Consider the following 27,205-nt stretch of genomic DNA (forward strand, 5'->3'; position numbering starts at 1 on the left):
TGTGTATGTGTGTGTGTGTGTGTGTGTGTGTGTGGGTATGTGTGTGAAAGATATTGATTGAGAGAGGGAGGGAAAAAGAGAGAGAGAAAAAAAGGGGAGAGAGAGAGAGAGAGACAATGACAATGACAAATTCTTTATTTACGAGGGTAGTGGCATAAGCAAACAGGTGCTTTTTTACATCCAGCCCTCGCCCATGGAGAGAGAGAGAGAGAGAGAGAGAGAGAGAGAGAGAGAGAGAGAGAGAGAGAGAGAGAGAGAGAGAGAGAGAGAGAGAGAGAGAGAGAGAGAGAGAGAGAGAGAGAGAGAGAGAGATGGGTTTACGATTTTACAGTTATAAAACAGGTCAAAGCATTTCTACATGATAATATTATTACTTCTGCATTTTGTTTCCCAACAGTACTCTTTTCTTATGTTTGCGTGCTCTTATTTCTATAAACAAATATGAGACAAACCCAGTTAAGGACAAAACTGTGTTGAACTCTGTTAACGTCGCATGGGTAGGAGTATGTGATCACAAAAAGGGCACATAAATCCATGTTGCTTAGCTAAGATGCCTTCATAAAGCATGTGTTCATTTGCATACGTAAAATTCTTGGCAAGGTCCTTAAGAGTTACTTCGAAGAAAGTGTAGACTGATTAATGCCACAACTAACACATATTACTAATGAGTGTTACAGTTCCCGAACACTTGTTCGTGTCATTTGATTCTTGCGCGTGCGTGAGGAATGCTTGTTTAATTTGCTAAATGTTTAAAAGATTGTATCCGTACCTAGACAAGAGAATCCTATAATTGAGTAAGGATGTAAGGAAGGAAGTAAGTAGGTAAGTAAATAAACGATTACAATCACAAACCTCTTTTTCTTTCTCTCTCTCTCTCTCTCTCTCTCTCTCTCTCTCTCTCTCTCTCTCTCTCTCTCTCTCTCTCTCTCTCTCTCTCTCTCTCTCTCTCTCTCATTACTTTATTGTCCCATCGCTGGGAAATTTTAACTTTACAAGACAGCTACTCTATTCCGACATGTAGCGCACACAGTTCACACGAGTTCCATTCTGTCATAGACGCCTGGGAAAAGACAAAACAAAAAGAAGACTTTAATCAAGACAAAAACAAAGAATGTAACAGACCTGCCGAATCTTCGTTATTTGGTCTTGTAATCGGAAACTAACATTCAGAAACAAAATATGTATTTAGGAGTGGCGAATGTTCTAAATACTATCTTACACAATCATGTCTTTCGCACTTATTTTATCGATGGTAAAGCTTATGTAATACGTATTGATTTTGACTCTGCCTCTGGATTCAGATGTGCTACTTGCATTGACATGTGAAGTTTATACGCAATATCCTTCTGGTGGTAGACAAACATGGGTCTAGTGGATTTAAAGGCAAAGTCCTTCACGTGTTGGCTCACCGTCACAGATCTGGCTAGGCTTTTTACATGAAATAAGATGATACCTCTGCTTGGCCACATACCAAAAATGAACAGCCTGTGTGTACCCTGGGCACACTTGAAACTTTTTGATATATTAATTTCGTAAAAACTACTGGTAGTGTTTAAAGAAAAAATAACTCCGACAAAAATCAAATTACTACAGCCAGCAGTCGGGGTGTTGATGTTTGGAATGTGTGAAAGTGGAGGGATTGTCTTATAACATGTAAAAGCATGAAGATCTGAAATGGTGAGCCGAGCTGTTTTTACAAGAAGGTTGTGCCTTTACTTTGCAGCCTCTACAACAGTGATGGGATAGATAAGAAAATAACACAATAGATGTTATTGTTCTTAGGGACGCAGAAGATGATACGCAATCACAACGACACGCCAATTTGATGAGCATGCATAAACGTGTTCTTAAAATGTTGGATGCGCGTTGAATTGTCCCGACAATTGTAACATTTTGACGGTCCAAGAATATAAACGAGTTGTCTCAAGAAACCTCAGTAGGCTGCTTTTGAGGAGGTATGAACTGTTTAGTGTACATATGGGGCTACAAAGAGGAAGTACTTTTTTTGTAAACACTAATTGCCAAAAATAATATGAACAAACACCGCTTATTAGCGTTTATGCCGTTTATGCTTGTGTAAGAGGACACAGCAGGGCTCTTCCAATCTGTACCGTACCTGTGTTTGTGCTACTGAATTTACTACTTGTAAATCTTAGTAATTACTTTGTAGACTGCATTGCTATTTGTAGTGCCGCATGAGAGGCATATTTAGAAGTATACACAAACCAGTTTCGAGTCTAGTACATTCCTTTTGGACAAATTGTTATAAAGTTTATTATTATTGAGATATTATGGATACTGACCTATGCCTGTTACACACCAGGTCCCCATTCTCGCACCACCCCTTACATATGTGCACATCCTACACATGTCGACACAATTTGTTTTAAATTCCTCTGTTCCAGGGAGACTATGTGGCAAGTAGCTGTCCTTTACTCTGCTGTCGTCTTCACTGCGAACCTTGCTGACGGTCAGTCTACCTGTGTCAGCGATGCACCGGACAACTGCACTTTTGCGACTGGGCTGACATCGTGCAAGTGGCCATTTGAATCAAATAGCTGGACCAATCCCAGATCCAGTGCTGCTTTTGGCACAACCGGTTTATCGGAAGTAAACGTGACCAGCAGAACGGCTTGCCGCACAGGCCAAGAAACACACTGTTTGCAGATACGATACTTGTTTGAAGAAAGGAACGCTGGCATTAGGGCACTACTAATCAAAGTCAGGGACGAGGACGACGTAGATGACAGTAGAGAGCTGGTAGCCTGGAACGGAGCAGACGCAGGAATAGGTGTGTGGCACACAGCTGGTATTCCTATTCAGAGCAAGGATAACTTTACCATCACAGTAGAGGCCAGAATAGTTGTCGAAAGGATTCTTATAAAATCTATACATTATATCAAAGCTCCGTGTTCACATTTACCAACAAGTACAGTACCGTCACCACTAACAAACACACAAGAAGAAAGGACAACAACGATTGGTTCACACGTTTCCCCGGACGCTTCAAACAACGTAGGTGTAGTGGTTGGAGTTGTGGTCGCTGTTGTTGTCATTGTTGTTGCAGTTGGCTTCTTCATTCTTTACCGACGGAAACGATTGCATATGTGGAAGACGTGCTTTATAAATAAAAACGAGAAGAACCCTGCCGGAACATCACATAGCGGAGGAGAGCACAGCGTAGGCAAATATGACAAACGCGCTGTCAATGGCGTCAAAGTGACACCGACAGGTTCAGGACATAACAACCATGCTTTCCCAGCGTCAGAATCACAGCCTTCAGACACCTATTACAGTGTGATCAAAGATACAGATGAATCGGGAGCTCCCCACTACTCTACCATACAGGAGTGCCAGTCTGCTGACGGCAAAACGCTGGCTGACGCTTCGAAATTAACTGACGACGATCCTTACGAAATCAAGACTGAAAATGGACATTTAACTTCCAGATCTACAGCGACAAGACACGTCAATGCCTATGCAAATCTCAAAGGTAAAACAGGGGGGAGAGGAAACCCTTTGGCACCTGCTTCTAACGGAGACAATAGACACACACCAGTAGACTATTCTCTGGCAAGAGGTACGGGAGATGAAGTGACTGGAGTTCACCATTGTCTTGAAGAAGATTCGAACAATCATGGAGAGGGAGGGGACACAGGGTTGTACCACTACGCCAAGGACCCTGACATGAATCCGGAAGCAGGTGCAGATGCAAAAGGAGTGTACCACATCCTCGAAGAAGACCCTGCCATTTCGAGAGACGATCAGTCACTCGGAGTATATCATGAACCTAAAGTCGAACAAACGGGGCAGCGGACTGCAAAAGTCTCCAAGGGACTACCTGGGAACTACAACACGCTAGACTTTGTAGGAAAGAGGTCTGATCTGAAGACACACGAGGATGGTTCAGGCGGAGTGTACAATCACCTGGGGGCAGAGAGTGATGACCCTTACAATGAGGTGGACAGGGATGTAAGGTTAGAGGTCATCGATGGAGAATACTCCCACATCAAGCTGAGTGACTGTTAGAGACATCAAGCAAGTCCCTGCAGTTTGCCTGTCCGACTTGTCCTTTGTTATCTATTCGTATCGGAAAGAGATAAGACTTCCTTGTTTTGAGAATCTCGACAAGAAGGAACAAGTGTGTTTCGATCTGTTTGGTTGTTGCAGACGTTTTGCTGAGTACAGATTTAACATTCGCAAATGAACTGTTTGACCTGATAAGATAAACTACACTTACTGCTTGATTGAAAGTCACGTGACTTTTGTTCTTTCTGTACTGTTCTAATGTTCTGTGTTATGCAGCTAAAGCTCCAATATTTCCTGTCATTACATTGTGTTGTTATTTTGTTTCGTTTTTCTTCATATTGTTCTACTCTACTTCATTTGTTTTTGCCTAACAGCCACACAAAGGTCTGGTGATCCATTTTATTACAATACTGTAACTGAGCATAGACGGATGTTAACAATAGACAAAAGTGACGGTAACGGACATAAACCAATCACTGATCCTACCCGGAAGATAAATGACCCTCACACGTCAGCAGATGTTAATTTGCTATCGGGTTCATGTGACTCAAACCCGGATCGCCGGTCTGAACATGCGAAACTTTTCCTGTGTGGAAGGGGAAGGATATACAATGCATTGAAGGCGAAACATGTGACAGACGAAGTTTGCTGTGTGTATGGTTCAGTGGTTCCGTGCCAACTTATGACTAAATCCTAATGTAGTTTTCATATATATACTTAAACGGTATACACTAAGATTATGTACTCTTTTTGTGGTTGATTTTATTCAAAATACATGAATACAATTTTGTTTAAAAAAAACCAACTTTTATTGCATGTCCCGTTCTCTAAACTTGACAGCATGAGCTGTGATTTTCGCATATATATTGCGTGTGTCTGAAAATGTGTGTGTTTGTATGTTTGTCTGTGTCTGTGTCTGTGTGTTTGCTTACATTTGTAAGTTTATGCTCATGTTTATTTTGTTCTGATGTGTTATTCAAGAGCATAGACAACGTACATTTGTTGTTCCAACCGGTAACATTATCATGTGACTTTTATTTTCTAGTCCATTCCCTTACACATACTTTTCACCCTCCAACTCTTCTGCACTAATTTGTCTCGCACCGTCCCCCCCCCCCCCCCCCCTCACATTGCATTGGAAGTAATTATCCCCTATGGCCTAAATGTTTTTTTCATGTTATCTTCTGGGCTGAGCGTTACGCAATGACAAATTTTTGTTTTGTAAATAGAAGTTCAAGTTGTATTTAAAATTGTTATATTTACGTGTATTTTGGTTGTAATCGAACCATGAGAGACAATATTGGATTGGACGTTTTCCTGCTGTGTATCTTTACAAAACCCCAAAACAATCAATATATATTTATTTAGATGAAGATTAGTTGAAGATAATATATCATGCAACTATGTTTCATACCATATTTCACTCTTTTTTACATTTAGTCAAGTTATGACTAAATGTTTTAACATAGAGGGGGGAATCGAGACGAGGGTCGTGGTGTATGTGTGTGTGTGTGTGTGTGTGCGTGCGTGCGTGCGTGTAGAGCGATTCAGACCAAACTACTGGACCGATCTTTATGAAATTTGACATGAGAGTTCCTGGGTATGATATCCCCATACCTTTTTTTCATTTTTTTGATAAATGTCTTTGATGACGTCATATCCGGCTTTTCGTGAAAGTTGAGGCGGCACTGTCACGCCCTCATTTTTTAAACCAAATTGGTTGAAATTTTGGTCAAGTAATGTTCGACGAAGCCCGGACTTCGGTATTGCATTTCAGCTTGGTGGCCTAAAATTTAATTAATGACTTTGGTCATTAAAAATCTGAAAATTGTAAACAAAAATTTTTTTTTATAAAACTATCCAAATTTACGTTCATCTTATTCTTCATCATTTGCTGATTCCAAAAACATATAAATATGTTATATTTGGATTAAAAACAAGCTCTGAAAATTAAATATATAAAAATTATTATCAAAATTAAATTTTCGAAATCAATTTAAAAACACTTTCATCTTATTCCTTGTCGGTTCCTGATTCCAAAAACATATAGATATGATATGTTTGGATTGAAAACACGCTCAGAAAGTTAAAACGAAGAGAGGTACAGAAAAGCGTGCTATCCTTCTCAGCGCAACTACTACCCCGCTCTTCTTGTCAATTTCACTGCCTTTGCCATGAGCGGTGGACTGACGATGCTACGAGTATACGGTCTTGCTGCGTTGCATTGCGTTCAGTTTCATTCTGTGAGTTCGACAGCTACTTGACTAAATGTTGTATTTTCGCCTTACGCGACTTGTTTTTTTTTTTTAACAGTACACACCAAGTTTTGCTCATCGTGTGTTTTGCTTATCAAAGTTGTATATCATTTTCTCTGAATTTGTTTACCGCCATCATGATTTGCGTCTGTGTCTTTTATGTTCTCTTGAATTATTCTCTGAAAAAGGAAAGGTTGTACACGGTAAGCTGTACAGATTTGGTCTTTTGTTATTGTTAGAGCATTTTAGTTAGTCTGCAGGAGATTGTTTTAACAACGATTAAGAACTCATGTCGATGTTTCAGTCCACCTTGAAGCACCTGCAATATACCTTTTAAAATTTGTGTGGCTGACATAGAGAGAGAGAGAGAGAGAGAGAGAGAGAGAGAGAGAGAGAGAGAGAGAGAGAGAGAGAGAGAGAGAGAGAGAGAGAGAGAGAGAGAGAGAGAGAGAGAGAGAGAGAGAGAGAGTGTCTGTGTCTGTGTCTGTGTCTGTGTGTCTGCGTGTCTGTGTGTGTGTGTGCGATAAAATTGAAACATTTCATGAATCCATTTGTTTAATCACACATATTTTGTTGTTGCTTTTCGTGTAAAATTGAATTAGATTAAATATAAATGATCATGCATAAACCACTGCCTGAAACACCACTTTATCACTTTAGTAAAGCTTTGCAAAAATCTTTCTTTTGTTCTATGTTTTTCATTTTGCACGATTTTTGTGACTGTGTGTTTTCTCGGATTGTATATCTTTCTTTCTTTCTTTCTTTCTTGTGTTCCTGCCTCGCTGTTATTTTTCTCTGTAGCTCACACTTGATCGAGCTAATTGTAATTAAGACATTGCCACATCAGTTTCATGTTACTTCTGACAAATATATCTCGTGATTCAGACTTCTCCTTGAAAATGCTTTCTGCGTTTTACATTTTCGTAAACGTTTTACTAGACAATACAGTCACCATAATTGGATGCAGACTGTTCAAGAAATTCCAGAAAAGGCAAGGAAAGAATCAGGCGAAAGCAATAACTACCTGTTCCTCTACGAACGTGTAATAAAACTCAATCAAAGAATTAATTCGCCCTGGCTTTTGAACTGCCATACGCATGGTGTGTGGTTGAGGTGTGACGAACATTTTAATACGCTACGAAGAGCGTGAAGTGCACGGACGTTGTGCGTTTCGCTCCAGACAAAGAAAATAAAGAATAAGAAAAGAAAAAAAAAAAAAAGAACGGCGATCCCGGACCGACAGAAGGTAGTACCGACCCCCATCACCATCGTTGAAGTGTTAAGCCGTGTCCAAATTAACAGTTGTCATGGCTGTCCCCTAATGAAGGCTAGGGTTTTCCTTGAACACGTAGCAGTTCAGCTTGTGTTCGTATCGTTTCCCCCCCCCCCCAGATTCATTGCAATACGAGGAAAACATCGGGATTAGTTCGTGTACAGTGAATTAAAGCACATATTACGTGAATGTGTTAACAACTTGAGCTGCTGCAAACAAGTTATTGACCGCAATGAAAGAACTAGTATTTTACAGTATTTTACACAGACAGACAGACAGACACACACACACACACACACACACACACACACACACACACACACACACACACACACACACAAACACACACACATACACAAACACACACACAAACACTCACATACACACAGGCAAACACACCAAGACACACCAACACACACCAGGACACACACACACACACACATACAGATACACACACTCACACACACACACACACACACACACACACACATACACAAACACACACACACACACCATGCCACACCAAACCACAATGGCAGTCACAAAGCCAGGCAGACAAACAAAGAGACAACCAGAGACGGAATACGCATGCCAGTTTTAAAACTGCGACTGTTTATCACCACTGCGAACAAACCAAAAGGATTGAGTTCAAGGTTAAAAAGTGACATAAAGGTGTCAATATCGGTCTGTGCATTTTCCTTTACACACCAGACACTCTACAAATGATTTACTTTTTCAAGTGAACTTGTTCCCCGTTTCCCTCGTCCTCACAATAACCACGTCCACACATTCTTCAGACTTGTAGTTCGGGTTTCAAATATAAAGGCTCCCCCCAGGAGCTGCGTGGTCGGTCTGCTTACCTGTAGAAACTCAGTTGAAAAAAGAGGTTTTACTGACACGAATCATGATTATAGTGTACACCCGCCAATACGGACACACACAAACACACACACACACACGCACACGCACACATACACACCCACACACACACATACACACACACACACACACACACACACACACACACACACACACACACACACGTACGCATAAACACACACACACACAACACACACACAATCACACATAATTATATACACAAACATATATACACACATACAATCTTCGGTGTACGTATTATGCCACTTTATCATATACAATTTATAAGCTTACTTGTCATCCTGTGAAAAGCAGAGAACAGGAAGGTTTTTTGTCTTTTGATTGATTTCCTTTTCAGTCTGTTTGAATAATGACATGTATGCTCGTGGGGATTTTGTCACAGGAGCCGACTTTATCTATCACGTGAAGCCTTTTTAAAGGCGTTGTTTTGTCCCTATACATGTGTAGATAGATGACTAGCCCATATCACATACATAGTTTCGTGGCTTGGAATAAACGAGTTTGTGTTGTGACACATATTCAAACAAGAGACATACTTTGAGAATCGCGTCGTTTTGAAAAAAGGAAGGAGCATGGTGCTATACTGTATAAGCTTACATGCAACGAAGTGAGCCCTGTGCGCCTCGAAAGAGGCGTACTATATTCTTATCACTTGAACTCGATTATCATAAATTAAATTCACGTGTCCAGGAACAAAAAACCTGTCTTGGTCTTCTTTGCGTGCAATTTTGCGTATGTGAGTTTACGAGAAATCGGTTAGCATACTTGTTGGTTTGGTGTTTGGGGAAAAACTAAATAATCTCCCCTGGCTTTGTTTCCTTTTGTGTGCGTGCATGTGTCTATGTTAATTACCAAAGGGAATTGTGTTGGGATGCAGGAGGGCGGGAGGGGTGGGTGCATGGGTGGCAAGGAAAGAGGGATGTGCGCATTGACTTCGGAAGTGTGTGTTAGTGTGAGCTGGCGTATGTATAATTATGTTAGTGACCGTGTTGATGTAAGCATCTGTGTATACGGACAAACACGTGTGTATGTATGCGTTTGTGTCTGACTTTGTGTTTGTGTGTCAGTGTGTTAGTGTGTGTGTGTGTGTGCCTGCGTGCGTGCGTGCGTGCGCGTGTGTGTGCGTGTGTTTGTGTGTGTGTGTGTGTGTGTGTGTCCGTCTGTCTGTCTGTCGGTCGGTCTGTCTGCGTCTCTGCGTGTTGGTGTGTGCGTCTCAGTTTCTTTGTGTGTGTTTGTGTGCTCGTGTCTGCATGTGTTTTGCGATACTGGGTCTTTTTGTCACCCACTTCATTCAGTATGATACCACCTTGTATTGCCCCACTTTATTCGTTATTATTCATCCAACCATGCATAGGCAATGCAATTGCACTGCCCCCCCTCCCTCCAGGGCCGCCTGTGTTTATAAATTACCCTTCTTGGCGAAAGAGATGAGTAAAGGCTAGTCTGATTTAGCTTCCTGATAAAACAAATTCCCTAACATGAAATGTCGTTTTGACGATAATAACGTTTCCTGCCATCGTAACGCAGCTTATTTGAACATTTTAGTGACAAGTTGTACAACAGTGTTTCGCAGCCACATTGAGGATCCCTGTAGGCCTACTTCATTAGTTCGACGTACGCCGCCTTAGTTGGTAAGTAATTGTAGACCGCTGGAAGTGAATGTCTGTTCGGAGTTAGTTTGCTGCGTCGTGTGTGTGTTCCTAATAATTTGTATACACGGTCGGTAAGTCGGTCTCATTTTATGAAACTACGCGCAAATAGGACACGGTTTCATATAGGTACAAAGAACAATATTTATATTCTACTCAGCTGCGTAGCTCTGACAATTGTTGTGAATGTATACGACTAGTTTGGCACACTGGGAAACATCATATTAGTTATTGTTGAGTAGGCTATGCAGATACCTTGTGTGCTTTTGGTGTCAAGTTTGGGGGGCTGATACACGTTTTTGCTCTACTTTGCTGTACATGCTATCCATTGTTTAGGTGCAGTGTTTGAGTAGTATTACTTCTCGCCTTCACTGATGTGGCTGAATGTGTGTCTAAATATATGGGTGAGCATAAGCTGCTTAGAAGAACTTGAACACATTCGTCAAAAGGGGTTGAATACAGAAATGCATAGTTAGATACTGATACGGGGCAGTGCAGGGACACGTCGCAGAACAAGTTGCTACAGTACTTTTAGGCACATTTATCGGCTAATGTAACCTATACATCGACACTAACCTCTATGTGCACAACAAAAACAAGACCCATAACAACAAACAAGACCAACAACAACGTCGACAAAAACAATAACAACAACAAAAACACAACAACAACAAGACCAACAAGACAACCACCACCCCCACCAACAACAACAACTTAACCAAACATGCACATAATAGCTTTTGTAAACACGCCAGCCAAGGACGACCGCCAGAGGAATAGGCTTACGTAAACATGCCAATATCAAAACAGTCACACCCTATACTTTCACCATTCTGAACAAACATTTTTACAACCAGAAGTCCAAACACATTATTTGCGGTTCAGTCCACGTAGAGTGAAATAATATTCAAATAGAACATTTCAAAGAAAAGCAAGTTATATTCAAATAATGAATAATAAACAAACGTTATGACATGCGTGCGTGCGTGCGTGCGAGCGTGCGTGCGTGCGTGCGTGCGTGCGTGTGTGTGTGTGTGTGTGTGTGCGTGTGTGTTTGTGTGTGTAATTTGTTTTAGAACTGTTAGATATCTTTTAGCAACATCAACAACAACAACAGCAACAACAACACCATAAACAACAACAACAAACAACAAAAACTGAACTAAACATACACAAAAGAGTATCTCTGTCTCTGTTGTTTCAGGAAGACCATGTGCCATCCAGCTGCTCTTTACCTCGCTGTTCTCTTCTCTACCACCCTTGTAGACAGTCAGTCTACCTGTGTCAGCGATGCACCGGACAACTGCACTTTTGCGAGTGGGCTGTCATCGTGCTGGTGGCCATTTATTTCAAATGGCTGGATCAATGACAGATCCAGTGCTGCTTTTGGCACAGCCGGTTTATCGGAAGCAAACGTGACCAGCAGAACGGCTTGCCGTACAGGCCAAGAAACACACTGTTTGCAAATACGATACTTGTTTGAACTAAACAACGCTAGCATTAGGGTACTACTAATCACAGTCAGGGACGAGGATGACGGAGATGACAGTAGAGAGCTGGCAGCGGCCTGGAACGGAGCAGACGCAGGAATAGGTGCATGGCACAATGCTAGTATACCTATTCAGAGCAAGGACAAGGAACTTAGTCGATAAATATCGACAGGGGGCCGACAAATGGTTTAAATGGGAAATGTGTGTATATGGGTGTGGGTTTGAAACAAACAAACAAACAAACCCATGTGAACCCCGGGCCGCAGGCCTTCGATGTAGTGATTGAAAAAAAAGGATGTTCTCAAATGGTTCAATTCTCATTTGGTCTGATTCTCAAATGGTACCGGTATACTCCCCCCCCCCCCCTGGCCGCAGGCCTAGGAGTAAAATTTTATAGACACTGACCTTCTTCCCAGGGGTCATTGACCCAGTTTTAGCTATGAGAGGTGGTTCGCCCAGAGGCGGTCTCTTTGATGTCTTGAGAGGAAACTTGGCCAGGGTAGTACATGCACCAGAACTGGTGGACACCAAGGACAAACATGAAATCGAAGCAGTTTGCTTTCAGAGGGAACGGTCGTCAGCAACTCAAACTTCTCTGTTTTCTTTTTTTAAGAAAATCTGACTTTCTTTGTGGCCCCCTGACTCCGCCCCCCTCCCTCTGTAAGGACCCCCCTCCATAAGGACCGATTTTTGTCAACATTTTAAAGGTCGCTAGAGAGGGGTTCCACTGTATGACCTAACCGCTACTGGCAGACGGCCTCAATCTTCACGCGCAAAGACGAGATTAATAGGTGCTCGGTTTTGGTATTTTGAATTACATTACATTAAACCTTTGTTGGGTTTCATGGTCATGGCAACAGCCATAATAATATTACATGATGTATAATATCATATTTCAGCATATGTGAATTACATGTCATCATACCAAACTGTCATACATTTTTATTCCTACATTATTCTGATTGATCACAACCAAACCTACTATCGTTGGACACATCCAAATGCAAGCGCCTGTTCTTGACAATTTCCCTCTGATCTAAATATAAAATCAGTGCAATTTCCTGGGTCGGGCTTTGCCACAGACACTCACGGTTTGGCCTGTAGGTAAAATGTACAATGTATTTTCTGATTTGTGCACAAAAGTTTTTTTCTTTTTTCTTTTTTTTTTAACATAACAATGTTTAATGTCACTGTATGTTTAAAAGACCATGGTCATATTTGTAAAAACAATGTTAAATTAGAAAATAAAGAACATTTTGGTTCATGATTTTTCCTACACCTGTGCTGAAAATAAGAAATAAAAATGTCGGTATATAAGTCGCTCAAATACAAGTAGGTATGAATGGCTCGGTTTGAGTTTGTTGCAGTTGACCCTGCACAATGCGACCTATCATGTTTTTGCGATTTTGCCGTCACCCCTCCCATAGGGTGACGTATTTCACAACTTCCTGTGTTACACAAACTCTGTGATGACTCACCAATTTTGACTTCACTCCTCCCATAGGGTGACGGATTTCACAACTTTCTACAGATGAACAATGTTGCCTCCACCCCTCCCATAGGGTGACGGATGTCACAACTTCCTGTGTACACAAACTGATGACGTATTTCACAACAAAATGGCGCTGCCCATGGTCAACCTCGAAACTATCCGTATAGAATGGGGGCGTCCTCGCCCCCATAATAACTTTACCATCACAGTAGAGGCCAGAAAATTCACTCCAGTTGTCGGAAGTATTTTGATAAATTCTATACATTATATCAAAGCTCCGTGTTCACATTTACCAACTAGTACAGTACCGTCGCCAGTTACAACAAGAAGAGCAAACGCTCGATCGAGTCACTTTCGCAGTTCTGAATATTATATGAGGCATCAGATGGACAGGAAGAAATTGCTATTCACAACACAATGCATACCTGATGTAAAGAATAATCCTATAAAGTTTGAATCAAATCCGATGAATAGTTTCAGAGATATGATATTTCAATTTTTTTCCTTCAAGACATACCTGTGACCTTGAAAAAGGTCAAAGGTCACCAAAGCAGACGTCAAAGTGTAGAGGTCACTGGGAGTCACGTTCACATAAAATTTGAGCCCGGTCACTTTTATAGTTTCCGAGAAAAGCCCAACGTTAAGTTGTGTGTTGCCGAACAGAAAAGGCTAGTTATCTCCCTTGTTTTTCTGATAACGTTCGTAAAAGGCTACAGATGTAAATACTTTGATGTAAAGAATAATCCTACAAAGTTTCAATCACATCCGATGAACTTTGTCAAAGATATAAAATGTCTAATTTTTCCTTTGACGCTGACCTGTGACCTTGAAAAAGGTCAAAGGTCAACGAAACCATCGTTAAAGTGTAGAGGTCATTGGAGGTCACGACTAAACAAAATATGAGCCCGATCGCTTTGATAGTTTCCGAGAAAAGTCCAACGTTAAGGTGGTGTCTACGGACGGCCGGCCGGACGGCCGGCCGGACAGACTAACACTGACCGATTACATAGAGTCACTTTTTCTCAAGTGACTCAAAAACGCAAGAAGAAAGAACGACAGCGATTGGTTCACACGTCTCCGCGGATAAGCAAGCATCAGACAGGGTTGGTGTAGTTGTTGGTGTTGTCATGGCTGTGGTGGTCGTTGTCGTGGCAGTTGTCATCCTCGTTCTATACCGACGAAAGCGTCTGCACCTGTGGAGGACTTGTTTCAGAAACTCAAAGCGAACAGACACAGCCGTGACCAGTACATCACGAAACACAGTGGAAACACTTGGAAATAATGACACAGTAACACCGGCTGGTGTTATTGCAAATTCAGGGCACGTTTATTTAACACCAATATCACATGAATACACATACATTACAGCTAGCCCAAACACTGAATCACGTTCCAGCAACGTTAACCAGCACGCATACCCAACGCCAAGTGCACATGGTGTCAGAGACACATGCATTTCTACTGCAGATCAGAGTCTCTATTTAACGCTCATATCAGACGAAGACGCAGGAATTTCGACTGGCCAACACTCTACTTCAACAGGTACAAACTACGTGAACCAACAGCTGTACACAACGCCGGGGGCACGGTCCCCAGACAACGACTACAGTGTCCTTGGGAACACAGCTGGTTCTGATGCTGCGCTGCCCAGCAACCCCTATGTCAACCAGACCATGCGAGCAGACAACCAGAACTCGCATGAAACGTTAAAGCGTACTAGTGACGATCCCTATGAAGTTGTTTGATGCCGTGTTTTCAGTCTTCAGAGCCTGCAAATGTCCGAAAAAGTCTTGGACGAAATCTCGATGTCGTAGGTTCAAATCTTTGCTGAGGCGTTTATTTTTTTTCCCCTGGACCCCTCTTTAAAAATAAAGTATGCGCAGCCTTGAGGGAGAAAACAAGACGTTACCGGCGCAAAATTCAAATGTTGAATGAAGCTGTCAAGGTCATGCAGGCAGCGTAGGTCGGGATTCAAGCCGCCTTCACTGTACATAATTCTCTACAAGATTATCAGTCCTATCTTTCAAACACCTTGACCTGGAATGTCATTTTGAGACCACAGATGTAAGGATGTTTTGAAATGTGAACTTTACATTGGACATTGATAAACGCACTACCCAAATTATGGATTAGTCGAATTGAAAATAAAAATATTGTTGAACAGATGGATAAGCAGTTGTTTGATGGTAGCCTGAATATGATAAAAATAAGCCTAATAAGAACAATTATAGAAAAGAAAAGTGTAATTACTGCTGTAGAAAAACCTTGTGTATATAATTTTTGGTTGAGGAAGTTTTGTGTACAAGAAGATAAGGACATTTGGACCCTTGCCTATGTTTCTAAAGAAGTGAGGTAAAGAGAATTGCAATGGAAAATGTTACAAAAAAAATGCAAGTCAGAGAGAATAACATATGTTGTACATATTGTATGTACGGAAGTTGATTTTGTTGAACGTCTTTTTTATGAGTGTATACCGGTAAAGTTGTTTTGGTCGAAGATAGAAAATTGGATAGAGGAAACGATTGGATTAAGGATTAAGTTTAAAATGCAGGATGTAATATTTAGGTATCAAGACAGAAGACATTGTGTAAATCACGTAATAATAATTGGGAAAATGTGTGTTAGTATTTTTAGAAAGACAACTTGTCGTGGATCAGTGTTTGTAATTTTTGAGTTTCAAATATTAAGTAGACGAATTGAATTGTTAATATAAGGTGTAACTGTGTAATTGTAAAATAGAAAATGTCAATTTTTTGTGCGTGTACTATACCTTGATGTTTTGAGTAAAAAAATAAATTTAAAAAAAGACCAATAAAGAAGGATGCTCACCGCCTATTCATAAAAGAGGGAGAAAAAAAGGAAAGAAAAAAAAAAGAGAAAAAAAAGAAGAGGAAGAAAACAGTTAATTCATTGTCTTACAGGTACGGATAGATCCGTAACCACTCATATGGCCGTATCTGACCAGGTACGGATATATCCGTACACACATAGTCACTTCATTGCATCTGCTCTCATTCGGCACATATCCCATTCTGCTCAGACTGTTAGCTTCAGTTGCTTGCTGTAACGTCGATCTAACGCCTGCATTCCAGCGTGTTGAAACACACTCTCTACACAGTATTTACCATTCTGAGTGACCAGCTGCAGCACGTCTCGGCTAAAAAAATCTTGGTCAACATAGGTAGTGTACATAGAGCTTAAACAATGACCACGAGTTGATTACTGGAAAATAAACCACGAGTGGGTATTTGCAGCCGCTTGGTTATTCACTCGTGTGCGAGCGGCTGCAAATACCCACGAGTGGTTTATTTTCCAGTAATCAACGAGTTGTCGTCATTGTTTAAGCTATTTATACAACGAACAACACGGGTCGAACATGCAGTCATGCAGACGACATTTTGTACTCAATTTCATTTCAGCCTAATCACTCAGAGTGTCAAATGCGCGTCATTCAAATAGTCCCTATTCTTTTACTTTATTCTTAGTCTCCGACTCGTCGGCATTATACTTGTCTGGTCTAAATATCGGACCCCATTGCTACGAGTAAAACACAATAGCGTTTATATAGCTATTCTGACATTACATTCTGTGTTAAAATCATGTTTTTGTCAGCAACAAGGACCAGAATGGTCCATGTCGTTGATAGCAGACGACGGTTCCCTTTCCGCATGAAGCCACGGAAATAACCGAACATTGAAAAACCCACGGACATGTATTACGGAGAAAACTCGGGATAACCGGATGTTTAGCATTACGTCAATATGCTAGGAATCATATGACGTCATGACGTATCATGCTTGCCTAGGTAGATTGTATATGTTCGAAAGTCTGACTTCTGTTGTGAATTCGCGTGGTGAAGACTGCGGTAAATCTGTAGATGATAAGAAAACAAGGATTGTCTCAGAAGAAACGACTAAATGTTTCAGATCGGTAACTTCATTTCAACATTGCACTATTCACGACTTTTTTCCGTGACCTTTCGTATTTCATGGGGGCTGCCATTTTGGTTTTGATGCGCTTCCTTTTCCGGTTTACGTATTTTCCGGTTTAACATAGCATTTGCGTTTTTTTGTCAGAAGAGTGATATTTGGTTATGAAGGAAGTCAAGTCCGCCATTACCTGCAACCTCAGTTGAGTGTTTACTTTGAACTTAAACTTGAACCGTAACAGTGTGTAGCCAGTTCGCAAGACCTGTTCATCTTCCTACCAGTTCCAACTGTTGTTATCAATGGGTCGCGCAGCTGGAGGAAGTGTTTATTTTCATTTGGAGCCCAACTTCAGTTCAAAACCAGTCAAGAACTGGCCTTGACATTCGTTTGGAACTTAGTTCAACGAGTATTTTCTCGAACGTAACTTTTGACCCAGCTGGTTGGCATCATGAATTAGACGTACACCGGCAGTTATAAATCATGTTGTGCAAAAGACTGTAAAGAAGTAGAAAATTGTGGAAAATCGGGAATGCTTTCTCAGTTTGTGCACCCTGGCAACATTCATCAGGAAAAAAACTGCATATGCCTTCCTCTGCAAAACAAAAGTCGCGCGAAGAATGCTGAACGGGCAGCGACGACTAGCTGTTCTTCTTCAAAGTAATAAACTACCCCCCAAACCCTGCAAGTTTGTGCGATTTACTTTGTGGACATGAAGCCAGCAGAGGGCTCAGGAATGCCCACTTAATTCCTTGATTTTACTTCCGTCACAAGAACTAAAAGAACATTCAATGTTCGTTAAATCTGTGGATCAAGTGACTCTAGAAGCGGAGGAAATGAAAATCACCGGCAGATCTGTACAAGATGTTGAATTCTGCCAGGGAAACGAAGCCGCTGTCACGGCAGAGAAGTCTCCGCCTACGAAAGTCGGTAGATCTAGAGCAAGGTAAACATACGTTTTTCAACGCTTGTTCACAAACACACACACACGTACACAAACACACACACGCTCACACCATCACACACACACTTATGAAAGAGATGGAACAGCTGATCGAGTGATGACAATGTTGATTGATAAGTATTTTTTGGTGCGGTGAACTTGAGGCAATATTGTTCTATCAATCCATCAATATATTTTACACTTTCACCCCAGAAATGAAGCACGTGTACACATATTGAACAAAAGAACCATTTTAAGCTTCCATTGGTATTGTTTCCTCTTTTTTTTTTTGCAGACATGTTGGCAGGAAGTGAGTGTTTCACCCCACTCTTGCAAGGTAGGTTGATCACTGATGACAAGTTCTGATTGTTTTTCCTTTTTAATATTAAACGGATGACAATCCGTACTCTGCAGATGGATCTAACCGAGATGGATCTAACCGATACACGGAAGCAACATTGGGAACACACTGTTATTCAGTCTGTGAATAGTTCATGTGTGAGGGGTATTACTGCAAGTACGTTCACTAATGTAGAGAAATAATTTTGGACTCAAACTTCAAGTTAAATTGTTTCTGCTGTCAGAGCCATCTTTCTGAAGGAACAATATTTTACATGCCACTGGATTGTTGTATATTCCTTATTTTGCAATGACAGGCTCAGCTTTCATTTGATTGTAATGTGTTTCTTATTTGAAGCTTTGTAGTTTGTATCATAAAAGCTCTGTAGAAGTGTTGCACTTGTTTTGCAGACTGCATTAGGCGTGGTAGCTACTGCACCTCCCCCCCCCCCCCCACCTATTTATCTAACACACCCACCCACACACATACACAGGGTGCTGACAAAGGATCTTTTTCTATTCTCCTTCAGGCCATCGCTTAATTTCTTGCAGACTGAGGAGCAGAGGACGCTCCTAAACCTGAGGCACACAAGCCACAAGGTAAATAAGGTATCAGTATAAAAACAAATGTTTTCACTTTGATTTTTATCGCATCATTTTTTTTTAATTAAACTCTGTAAATTGTGGCAATTACACATTATGCTAATAACATTATTATGAAGAATGAAGATTTTCAACTTATCATTGAAGAAATGAAATCAAGCATTTTTGTTCATTCTGTATTTGATTATTATTTTCCAGTCTTTGGGTTGGCATAGTGGGTGAAATAAGGGTGAGGAGTGTCGGTTGGTGTTATTTTTTCGGTCTTGGTGATGTAATATTTTTCCCACGGTATTCATGGTTATGTTTGACTTTAGTGCAGATTCCAGAACAGCCTCTTAAACTGAAAAGCTACAAGGTCAACAATATAAACAGGTTACTGGTGTCTCAGGCATTGATGTTTTTAAAAAGATTTGCACAGCAATTTATGTGTTTGTAAACAGATAATGAAAATAAAGCATAACAACTTTTATATTTTGTAAGTGGAATTAAATGTTTTCATTTTTTATTTTGAAGTGTTTTTGTATTCAGGTTTTATTGGATGGGTGGGAGGGGGGGTGGTTCTGACTTTTTATGATGTAAGGATTTTTTTCCTTAATTAGTTATTTAATTAGTTTATGTAGGGGGGGGCGTGGGATTTAAAGTGTATTTCTGGCTTTCGGAGAGGTGCTAAATCTGTTAAAATGGAAATGAAATAAAACAATTGGTGGTGAGGGTTATTACAAAAAAAGTAAGGATTATTTCTCATACCTTTTTATTTTTTACCCAAAAATTATGTTACTGAAATTATTCATTAATTTTTAAAGAGGCAGACTGTGAGACAGGTGATGTAATTGAAGTTAGAATATCATGAGATGTTACTTACTTTCTTTACAATATCATCTAATTTGACAGTCCGACACTGAAGACTGCAGACTTCATGGCAGCCACTGACCTGACGATATGACAGCCATGAATTGAATATCAAACGCAGAAGAAGAAAAAGAAGAAGACAGTCTAACAGGAAAATAATTCTGGTATGCTCATAATTTCTATGCCAGTTTGAAAAAAGTCATGAATTGAAGTTTACCCAGGTTAGACATTAGCATGTCGTAATTGTGACAATGAATGTATCCGTAAACGCACCAATAGACTTACTTTGAAAAATTGAAGTCATGCATCGTCAATATGACTACAATCACAAACTGAATAAGGGGAAATCATGTCAATTTGGTGGTCTGGATCATCAGCTGTTGCTCATTCGCTATAATGGTCTACTTGACAAAGCCCGTCTTCATGTGCTTCTTTGTTTCTTTATACCTAGTGTAGACAACATGTAGGCGTTTGCAGACTGTTTATTGTATTGCTGTTGTTTGTTTGTGAGTAAAACTATGGTGTGACCTCAATTGTTTGAAATTTGTTGTGTATGTTCTACTTTGTGTAAGGTGTTTCTCCATGCCCCCAGAAGAACCGACATTATATTAAAACCTTCATACCCTGAAAATACTTGCATACTAGATGTTGTTTCTTATTGTAATGATTGGGGACAGGCAAGCTCTTAAATTGTGCAAGCCATCAGAAAACTGTCAAGTCTGATTTGCTAGAACAAGCGATATTAACACGTTATTAAGATGAATATTTGATTAAATATGTGCAGGAACTACTTCAGCAGATTCATATGGCCAGTCTCACAATGCAAGGAAGGTGAGTAAATTGAATTATGTCTCTCCCACCTGTTCTGTGTTTAGTGTCAGCCGTGATTGCCTGATGATAATTTGAAAACATGTTGCTAACTAACATGAACCCAACCATGAAACGTGATGTAGGTGAGTAGCCCATCTAGAAAAACGAACCTGTTCTAATTCCGAATTAGAACAGGTTCTTTTTTCTAGATGGGCTACTCACCTACATCACGTTTTATGGTTGGGTTCATGTTAGTTAGCAACATGTTTTCACATAGAAAATGGTGGGCACCTGAACAAATATCTGCACATTACAATGAAGTCTTACTTTTTAATCTGATGGTTTAATAACCCCCAAAAACCCAACCAACCAGCACCCCCCCCCCCCCACCCCCACCCCTCCAAGAAGAAGCTCACATAACTACCAACTACACAATTTCATTACAGAATCAAACAATGGGAAGAATCAGGATTCAGCAGTGCTAGGTCGTTGGGGGGGATAGCTATCACTAGGCACTCAGCAATGAATAGTTGAGGTTTTCACGGACATTAACAAAATCCAGTAACCTATGGACAGTAAATTTCACAGGGAAGGGAACAAGAACGTCAAAAATGAAAAAGTATGTTTTTTCTTTCAAACCATTGATAGAGCTCTGAAGCTTCACACAAGTTTTGCAGAGAGAGCACTCGGCCTCTTCATTTTTGGCACTAAAACATGCGCACACACAAAAAGAAAGTTTTTAAAAAGTGGCACCGATGTATTCTCACACTCACAGCCTTAGAATATTGCAGTTTGTATGTTACCAAATTGAGGCATGATTTTACTCCATACCTGACCAAATCTGCGACAGTCGGGCAAACTTCTTACAAGTCGGATTGGGCCTTCAATCAAATACTCAGAAACCAGCAGCTACTTTAAGTAATACTAGTTTTGTTGTTATTTTTTACAGCTTGTACTGAATGTGTTTTCTTTTATCTCCTCAGAATCGAGTCAGCCAGAGAAAGACCATTGAGAGGGAGAGCGCACAGTAAAGCATATATGGCATGCACTTGGGTGGACCAGTGCCATCATCTTCATAACAAGAGATGCAGATCATATTTTCTTATGTTTAAGTATAGCTGTTAGCAAAAGTATTTGACGATTCTCGACTTTCGTGTTCAATCCTAATAGCTTGTGCACAGTTCCAAGATCTGTTTTATTATGATTTATCACTTATCGAATAAATTGAATTTTTTTGTTTAATGGAAATAGTCCAATTGTAAATACATCTAAGTTTGCAATATTTGTTTTTGTATATACCCTTAAAACTACCTCTTCGTGTAAACAAAGTGTAAAAAGAAATGTTTGTTCAAGGGAGATAATTTGAAGGAAATTTTTTTAATCAGTAAAACTGCGTAGTGACATCCTCAATTAAATGTTAAAAATAAGGAATAAAGGTATACACACAGGTTGTACCCGTTTTATTGATTGCACTGCTTTTATTAAGTACAACTTTTTTTCTCTCAGAATTTGTTAAAAATAAAATTCAAGGGAGGCAATTGATATGATAAAAAAGAAGATTTTTTTTTCCTTAGAATACTGTACACATTTAGTAAAGTATAATTTACAAGACAAAACACAGGGTTTTTTGGTGTTTTTTTTCTGTGCCTACTACTTGACAAGAGAACCACGAGATTTGTGCAGATTATTTAAAATTTTCTGTACAGTATATTTTACAAAGACAGATCCATACAATATATATAATTTTGTAATAGATCATGTTTACAATTTGTGGGTATGGTTTTTTTTTTAAATCAACAGTTCGGATAGCCACAACAAGTGTGTTTGTCTTGTGATTTGAGAGCTTTAGCACTGGATGCTTAGAATCCTCTTGATCATTTACTTCAGTAGGTTAAGCCACCTTCTCCAAAATCTTCTCTCCTATTCTGTGCTTACTACAGTGGGTTTGACAAGAGAACCACGAGATTTGTTTTTGTAAATATGTTGCTTTATTCTGTACACTTTAATATTTTAATCCTATGTGCACAATTTTTTTTTAGCTGTTTTTTTTCCTTTTTTCTTTTTTCCCTGTATTCAAAGTGTGTATGGAAACCACAACCTGTCACAGCAGTATTATTAATCTGGACTTCCCTGCTAAGAACGTAATTAACAGAACGTGTGCATGTAGCTAAAGAACTTAAAAAGAATTTCTGCTACTTCACTCAAAATACGTCCATCCTCACACTCATATTTTCTTAAAATAATATTTGTTCATACAAACATGTTTGCGAATTATTCAATTTTGCGTAAAATATTCAATTACGATTTCTTTGTGTGTTGCAAAATTATGTAATAAAATTATGCAAGATCAAATTCAAAACAGCAATAAAGCTGCTGACGGCAGAATACCTCTGTTGACTTCTCTATCTGTTGGGCAAACTATGCCACAGACATGTTTCTTCTAGTAGCTCAATATCATGTGATACAGTCTCAAAGACAGAACAACGCAACCTTTTTTTGTGTAGATTCGATTGACTTTTTCCTGAAATAAAATATTCATGAAGCGGGTTCTGACTGAGTTAATATATTTCTGGAAAGCTGAACAACGCAATGCGTCTGTGACTGGTGAAGAAGCAGAGCTGGAGCTTTTTGTATTGTTTGTCGTTTGTTTTATTACACACGCAGTCACATACAGTCAACAAAATGTTGCATGTTCCTGCTTGACAAACAAATGCCTGCATACATGTGTGCACGTTCGAACGTACGAACATTCATACCTGTGCAAACAATCTACCACTTCAAGTTCAACACCCAAACCCCACACATTCCTCCAAAAGGAGTCTGAAATATAATACAGGCATTTGTGGTAGTCTATTGAACGAGGACCTCAACTTCCATTGTCTAGTGCATGTGGGTCTCATGTTATACGTGTGAAACAACTTACTTAAAAAAAAAAATCTTGTAAGCTTATCAACTAAAAACAAACAAAAAACAAAAAAATTATATTCTTAAACAAACTGGTTAGAATAACAGATTTAGGAGAATGCAATGCAAGGAACATCTTTATCTAATTCGGTCGATGCTTAGATCTAGAAAAGCACCCACTCATTCCAGTATAATAGAGAAAAAAATCCAATTGAAAAAGTTCCAGATCTAGCAGCACTAGCAGCAATTTTAGCTAGCAAAATCGAACTTGCCCTGCAGTCATGCAAGGTCGAACCACTTTCCCTGCATAGTGGGGGTTTGGCGGGTAGAGGGCCGGTGCTGGCACACTCGGAGTGAAACGACATGTCACCTAGATTCACTTCGATAGCTTCTCCGGATTTACGTGTACAACTGAACAGCGGTCCGGGTTTACCGCTTCGATTCTAAACCCTAGTTTCTCATGTTGGTAACAAACTGGCTATTTGTTTATCAGATGTGTCGTTGTTCCACATTAAATGATGCTAGAATGCAAGGTCGCAATCATTTGGTTATCAAACCAGGCTGTGTTCTTTTTTTCATCACCTTTTTCCGCGCAAACAGTTTTGCGCCATTTCTTTTGCGCAGACTGGGCGGGACAGGAAGCGGAAGCGCATCCCTATTTCTGATTGGACAATGATGCCGACGCCCACTTGACCCCCACTACAATGTCAAGGTCGGAAAGTCGTGAATATAATGGACGTTCCATGTGACAGGAGAGTTTGCTGATTTTGTGTTAAACATTGGAGAGATCGTCTGCTAGAATCAGAGATAGGTCGCTTCAGATTGCAGCTTCTGGAAATTTGCAAGGTTTGTTGCCTGTTAAAGAACTGGATTTTATACGTACAGTAAGCAACAACAAAAACACACACAAAGCAAATGGCATCGTCTGTCGACTAGTCACAGAAACAAACCTGGCGAGGTATGCGTGTACTTCATACACGTCAGCCATTGTTGTTACAGTTTTGAGTCAACGTTGTACGTATTCTTCCGCAACAGGGTCCAATCGTCTGGGTTTCAAATGTTCTAAAAATAAATTCTAGTGTTGATTATTTTTTAGCCCTCTTTATTCTTACTTCGAATTATCCACGTGTGATTTTTGGTGTAATCAAAGTAGTTCGTTCTAATTTCTCACTTGTCTAAAAATAATCAACTAGATTTAATCCACCCCTCGGTTGCATTGCAGGAGTTGTATAAAAAGTGTTAAAGGAGGGGTTGAACCAGCCTGCATGCAACTGAGGTAAAAAAAAAAATAAAAAAATGTAAAAAAAATAATTTCACATTGGAAGATGTTTATCCCCCATTGCCAAAATAATGTTTTGTTCATTTACATTTATGAATTTGGGCTGTACATTTTGTATGTAGCGCTTCACCATAGAGCGAGCAAGCTTGTTATATTTACGTGTATTTTGCCGGTTTGTATTCAAACCATAAGAGACACTATGTGAAGTATTCCTGCTTTAGTTTATTGAAAAGAAAACCCCGCATATTCATTTAGATAAAGATAAGTTGAAAAGCAGATATCACACAAGTTTTTGTCATACAGATTTGATTTATGTGTGTACAAACCAAGTTTCGCTTATCCTGCTTTTGCTTATAAAAGTTGGGTATAATTTGTTCAATCATCATCATTTGTGTTCGTGAATTATTCTTTGAAGGAAGGAATGATTACATGTAGACGTTAATTTGTGTGTGTGTGTGTGTGTGTGTGTGTGTGTGTGTGTGTGTGTGTGTGTGTGTGTGTGTGTGTGTGTGCGCATGTGTGTGTGTGTACGTGTGTGTGTGTGCCTGTGTGTGTGTGTCTGTGTGTGTGTCTGTGTGTATGTATGTGTGTGTTCGTGTCTGTGTGTCTGTGTCTGTGTGTGTCTGTGATTGCGTGTACTTTAAACGCTTGTACAGGTTCATTTGTCTTAATCTACAGCGTTTGCCTTATTTTGCTGTAATGTAAAACAGACACAGATCTAGTATAAATGATTATTCATGAACTAATATGTTTGCATTGTACAGACGTTAGTATCATCACGTTAGTAAAGCTTTTCGAAAAAATCTGTCTTTTGTTCAATTTTTCTCATTGTTTGGTGTGTGTATGTATGTGTGTGTGTGTGTGTGTGTGTGTGTGTGTGTGTGTGTGTGTGTGTGTGTGTGTGTGTGTGTGTGTGTGTGTGGGTGTGTGTGTGGGTGTGTGTGTGTGTGTGTGTGTGTGTTTCTTTCTTTGTCTTTTTCTCGTTGTTATTTGTTGTTGTTGCTCTAGCTCATTACTTGAGCAACTTTCTAAAAGTAAATCAAGACTCTGCCAAGATCAGTTTTATGCTTGTGGTGACAAAGATTTTGTGATTCAGACTTTTTCTATGAGAATGTTTTGTCGGATTTTTCTGGTTTTGAAACGTTTTACTGGACAATAAATAGTAAACAAGGATAAAATTACCATGATTGGATTTGGAGTGTTTACAAATATTATGCTAAAGCGTGATCTGAGGCACTATGGACACGTAACAACTACTCAATCAAAGAGCTACTTAACCGTATCTTTCAAACGAATATAAGCAGGGTGTGCTGTTTAGGCTTGGGGTACATTAAATTTTCAATACGGGACAGCTTGCGAAACTTCATGTCGTGAACAAAATAAAAAGAGAATCCCAGCTCGATACAAGGCGTGACCGACCTCCATTATTTTCTTTCAAGCGAGTTATTTCAGTCAATGAAGGCTGGGGTTTTACCTGCAAATGTTGTGACCTTTCAACCTTGTCACTTGAAACATAGGAAATTAGTTGATGTTTTTCCTTAATGTGTGCAATGTACCGTGTTAATTGCAATTGCCAGGTGAATGCGTTAACTGGTTTTGCTGCTGCAAACACGTTTTTCACCTCAACAATAATAATAAGTTATTAAAAAAGCCGTGATAAAATGTGTATTTGAAGTGGAGTTATATTTTTATCCGTTACACTTTATTAGAACGTGCCGATAGTGAACGATGTGTGTTTCGTTCCACTCATGGAAAACACTCAAACAAACAAACAAACAAACACACACATCACACAAATAGACAAACAAAGAAACACTGATAAGAACTGTGACCTCAAGCCGATAGAAGGCGCTTCCGATTCCAATCATTTTCTGTGAAGCTTGTGTAAGTCAACACTTGCCTCAGTTGTCTCGTAATGAAGTCTGTTTTTTCCTTGAACATGATGTGGACATTTTCCTTATTCATATAGTTAAATCGGTCCATGCAACACGAGAAAAAACACGTTTACATTACAATCAGTGGGTGTAACGTGTTTGCATAATTATATCAGATAAATGCGTAAATCATATGAGCTACAGCAAAAATGTTGAATGCCTGAATAAGAAAACTGTTATGGTCCAGCTTAAAAAACTGCAATACAGTTGGTGTGCATTTGAGTTGCAATACTATTGGCATATGTTGCACCTGGAGACATGTACGATGTACGTTTTGTTGCATGAACAAAAACGGACAAGTGATCCCAAGGCAATAGAATACGAAGCTGATCCTAATCATCATCTTTAAAGTTAAAAGACGTGTCTAGATCAAGAGTCATCAGTTGTGTTCATTTGCCAGTTTAGTCGATTCTATTTGTCACAGTTTCTTACCGCCTTGAGGACATCAGAACTTGCTTTTAAATTGGTGTCGTGTTAGATGACCACAATAACGATTGGAAACTTGATCAAGTTACGGAATGTGTGCGTGT

General features: G+C 39.8%; 1 protein-coding gene and 1 long non-coding RNA gene across 6 annotated transcripts in view; both read left to right on the top strand.

Moving 5' to 3' along the window:
• LOC138968384 (uncharacterized) overlaps positions 1-11,725 on the top strand; it is a 30,103-nt gene extending 18,378 nt beyond the window's left edge. For 3 of the 4 annotated variants that reach the window (XM_070340984.1, XM_070340967.1, XM_070340979.1), the window contains exon 2: positions 2,406-5,491. In XM_070340984.1, coding sequence (XP_070197085.1) covers positions 2,413-4,029 — 1,617 coding nt within the window. In that variant the 5' untranslated portion in view covers positions 2,406-2,412 and the 3' untranslated portion in view covers positions 4,030-5,491. Of the gene's footprint in view, positions 1-2,405; positions 5,492-11,310 lie in introns of those variants that run through there. The other variant, XR_011456160.1, reaches the window with a different exon arrangement.
• A 5,305-nt stretch (positions 11,726-17,030) lies between these two features.
• LOC138968407 (uncharacterized) lies at positions 17,031-21,694 on the top strand. 2 transcript variants are annotated; one of them, XR_011456173.1, is made up of 6 exons: positions 17,031-17,960; positions 18,253-18,294; positions 18,827-18,905; positions 19,791-19,912; positions 20,533-20,579; positions 21,542-21,694. It is a non-coding gene; the product is annotated as an uncharacterized lncRNA (long non-coding RNA). The 2 variants fall into 2 exon arrangements; XR_011456170.1 differs by having other exon boundaries at positions 18,827-18,896.
• Positions 21,695-27,205: the final 5,511 nt, after the last annotated feature.

Source organism: Littorina saxatilis, linkage group LG1, assembly GCF_037325665.1.
Source record: "Littorina saxatilis isolate snail1 linkage group LG1, US_GU_Lsax_2.0, whole genome shotgun sequence".
In the NCBI taxonomy this organism is placed as follows: domain Eukaryota; kingdom Metazoa; phylum Mollusca; class Gastropoda; order Littorinimorpha; family Littorinidae; genus Littorina; species Littorina saxatilis.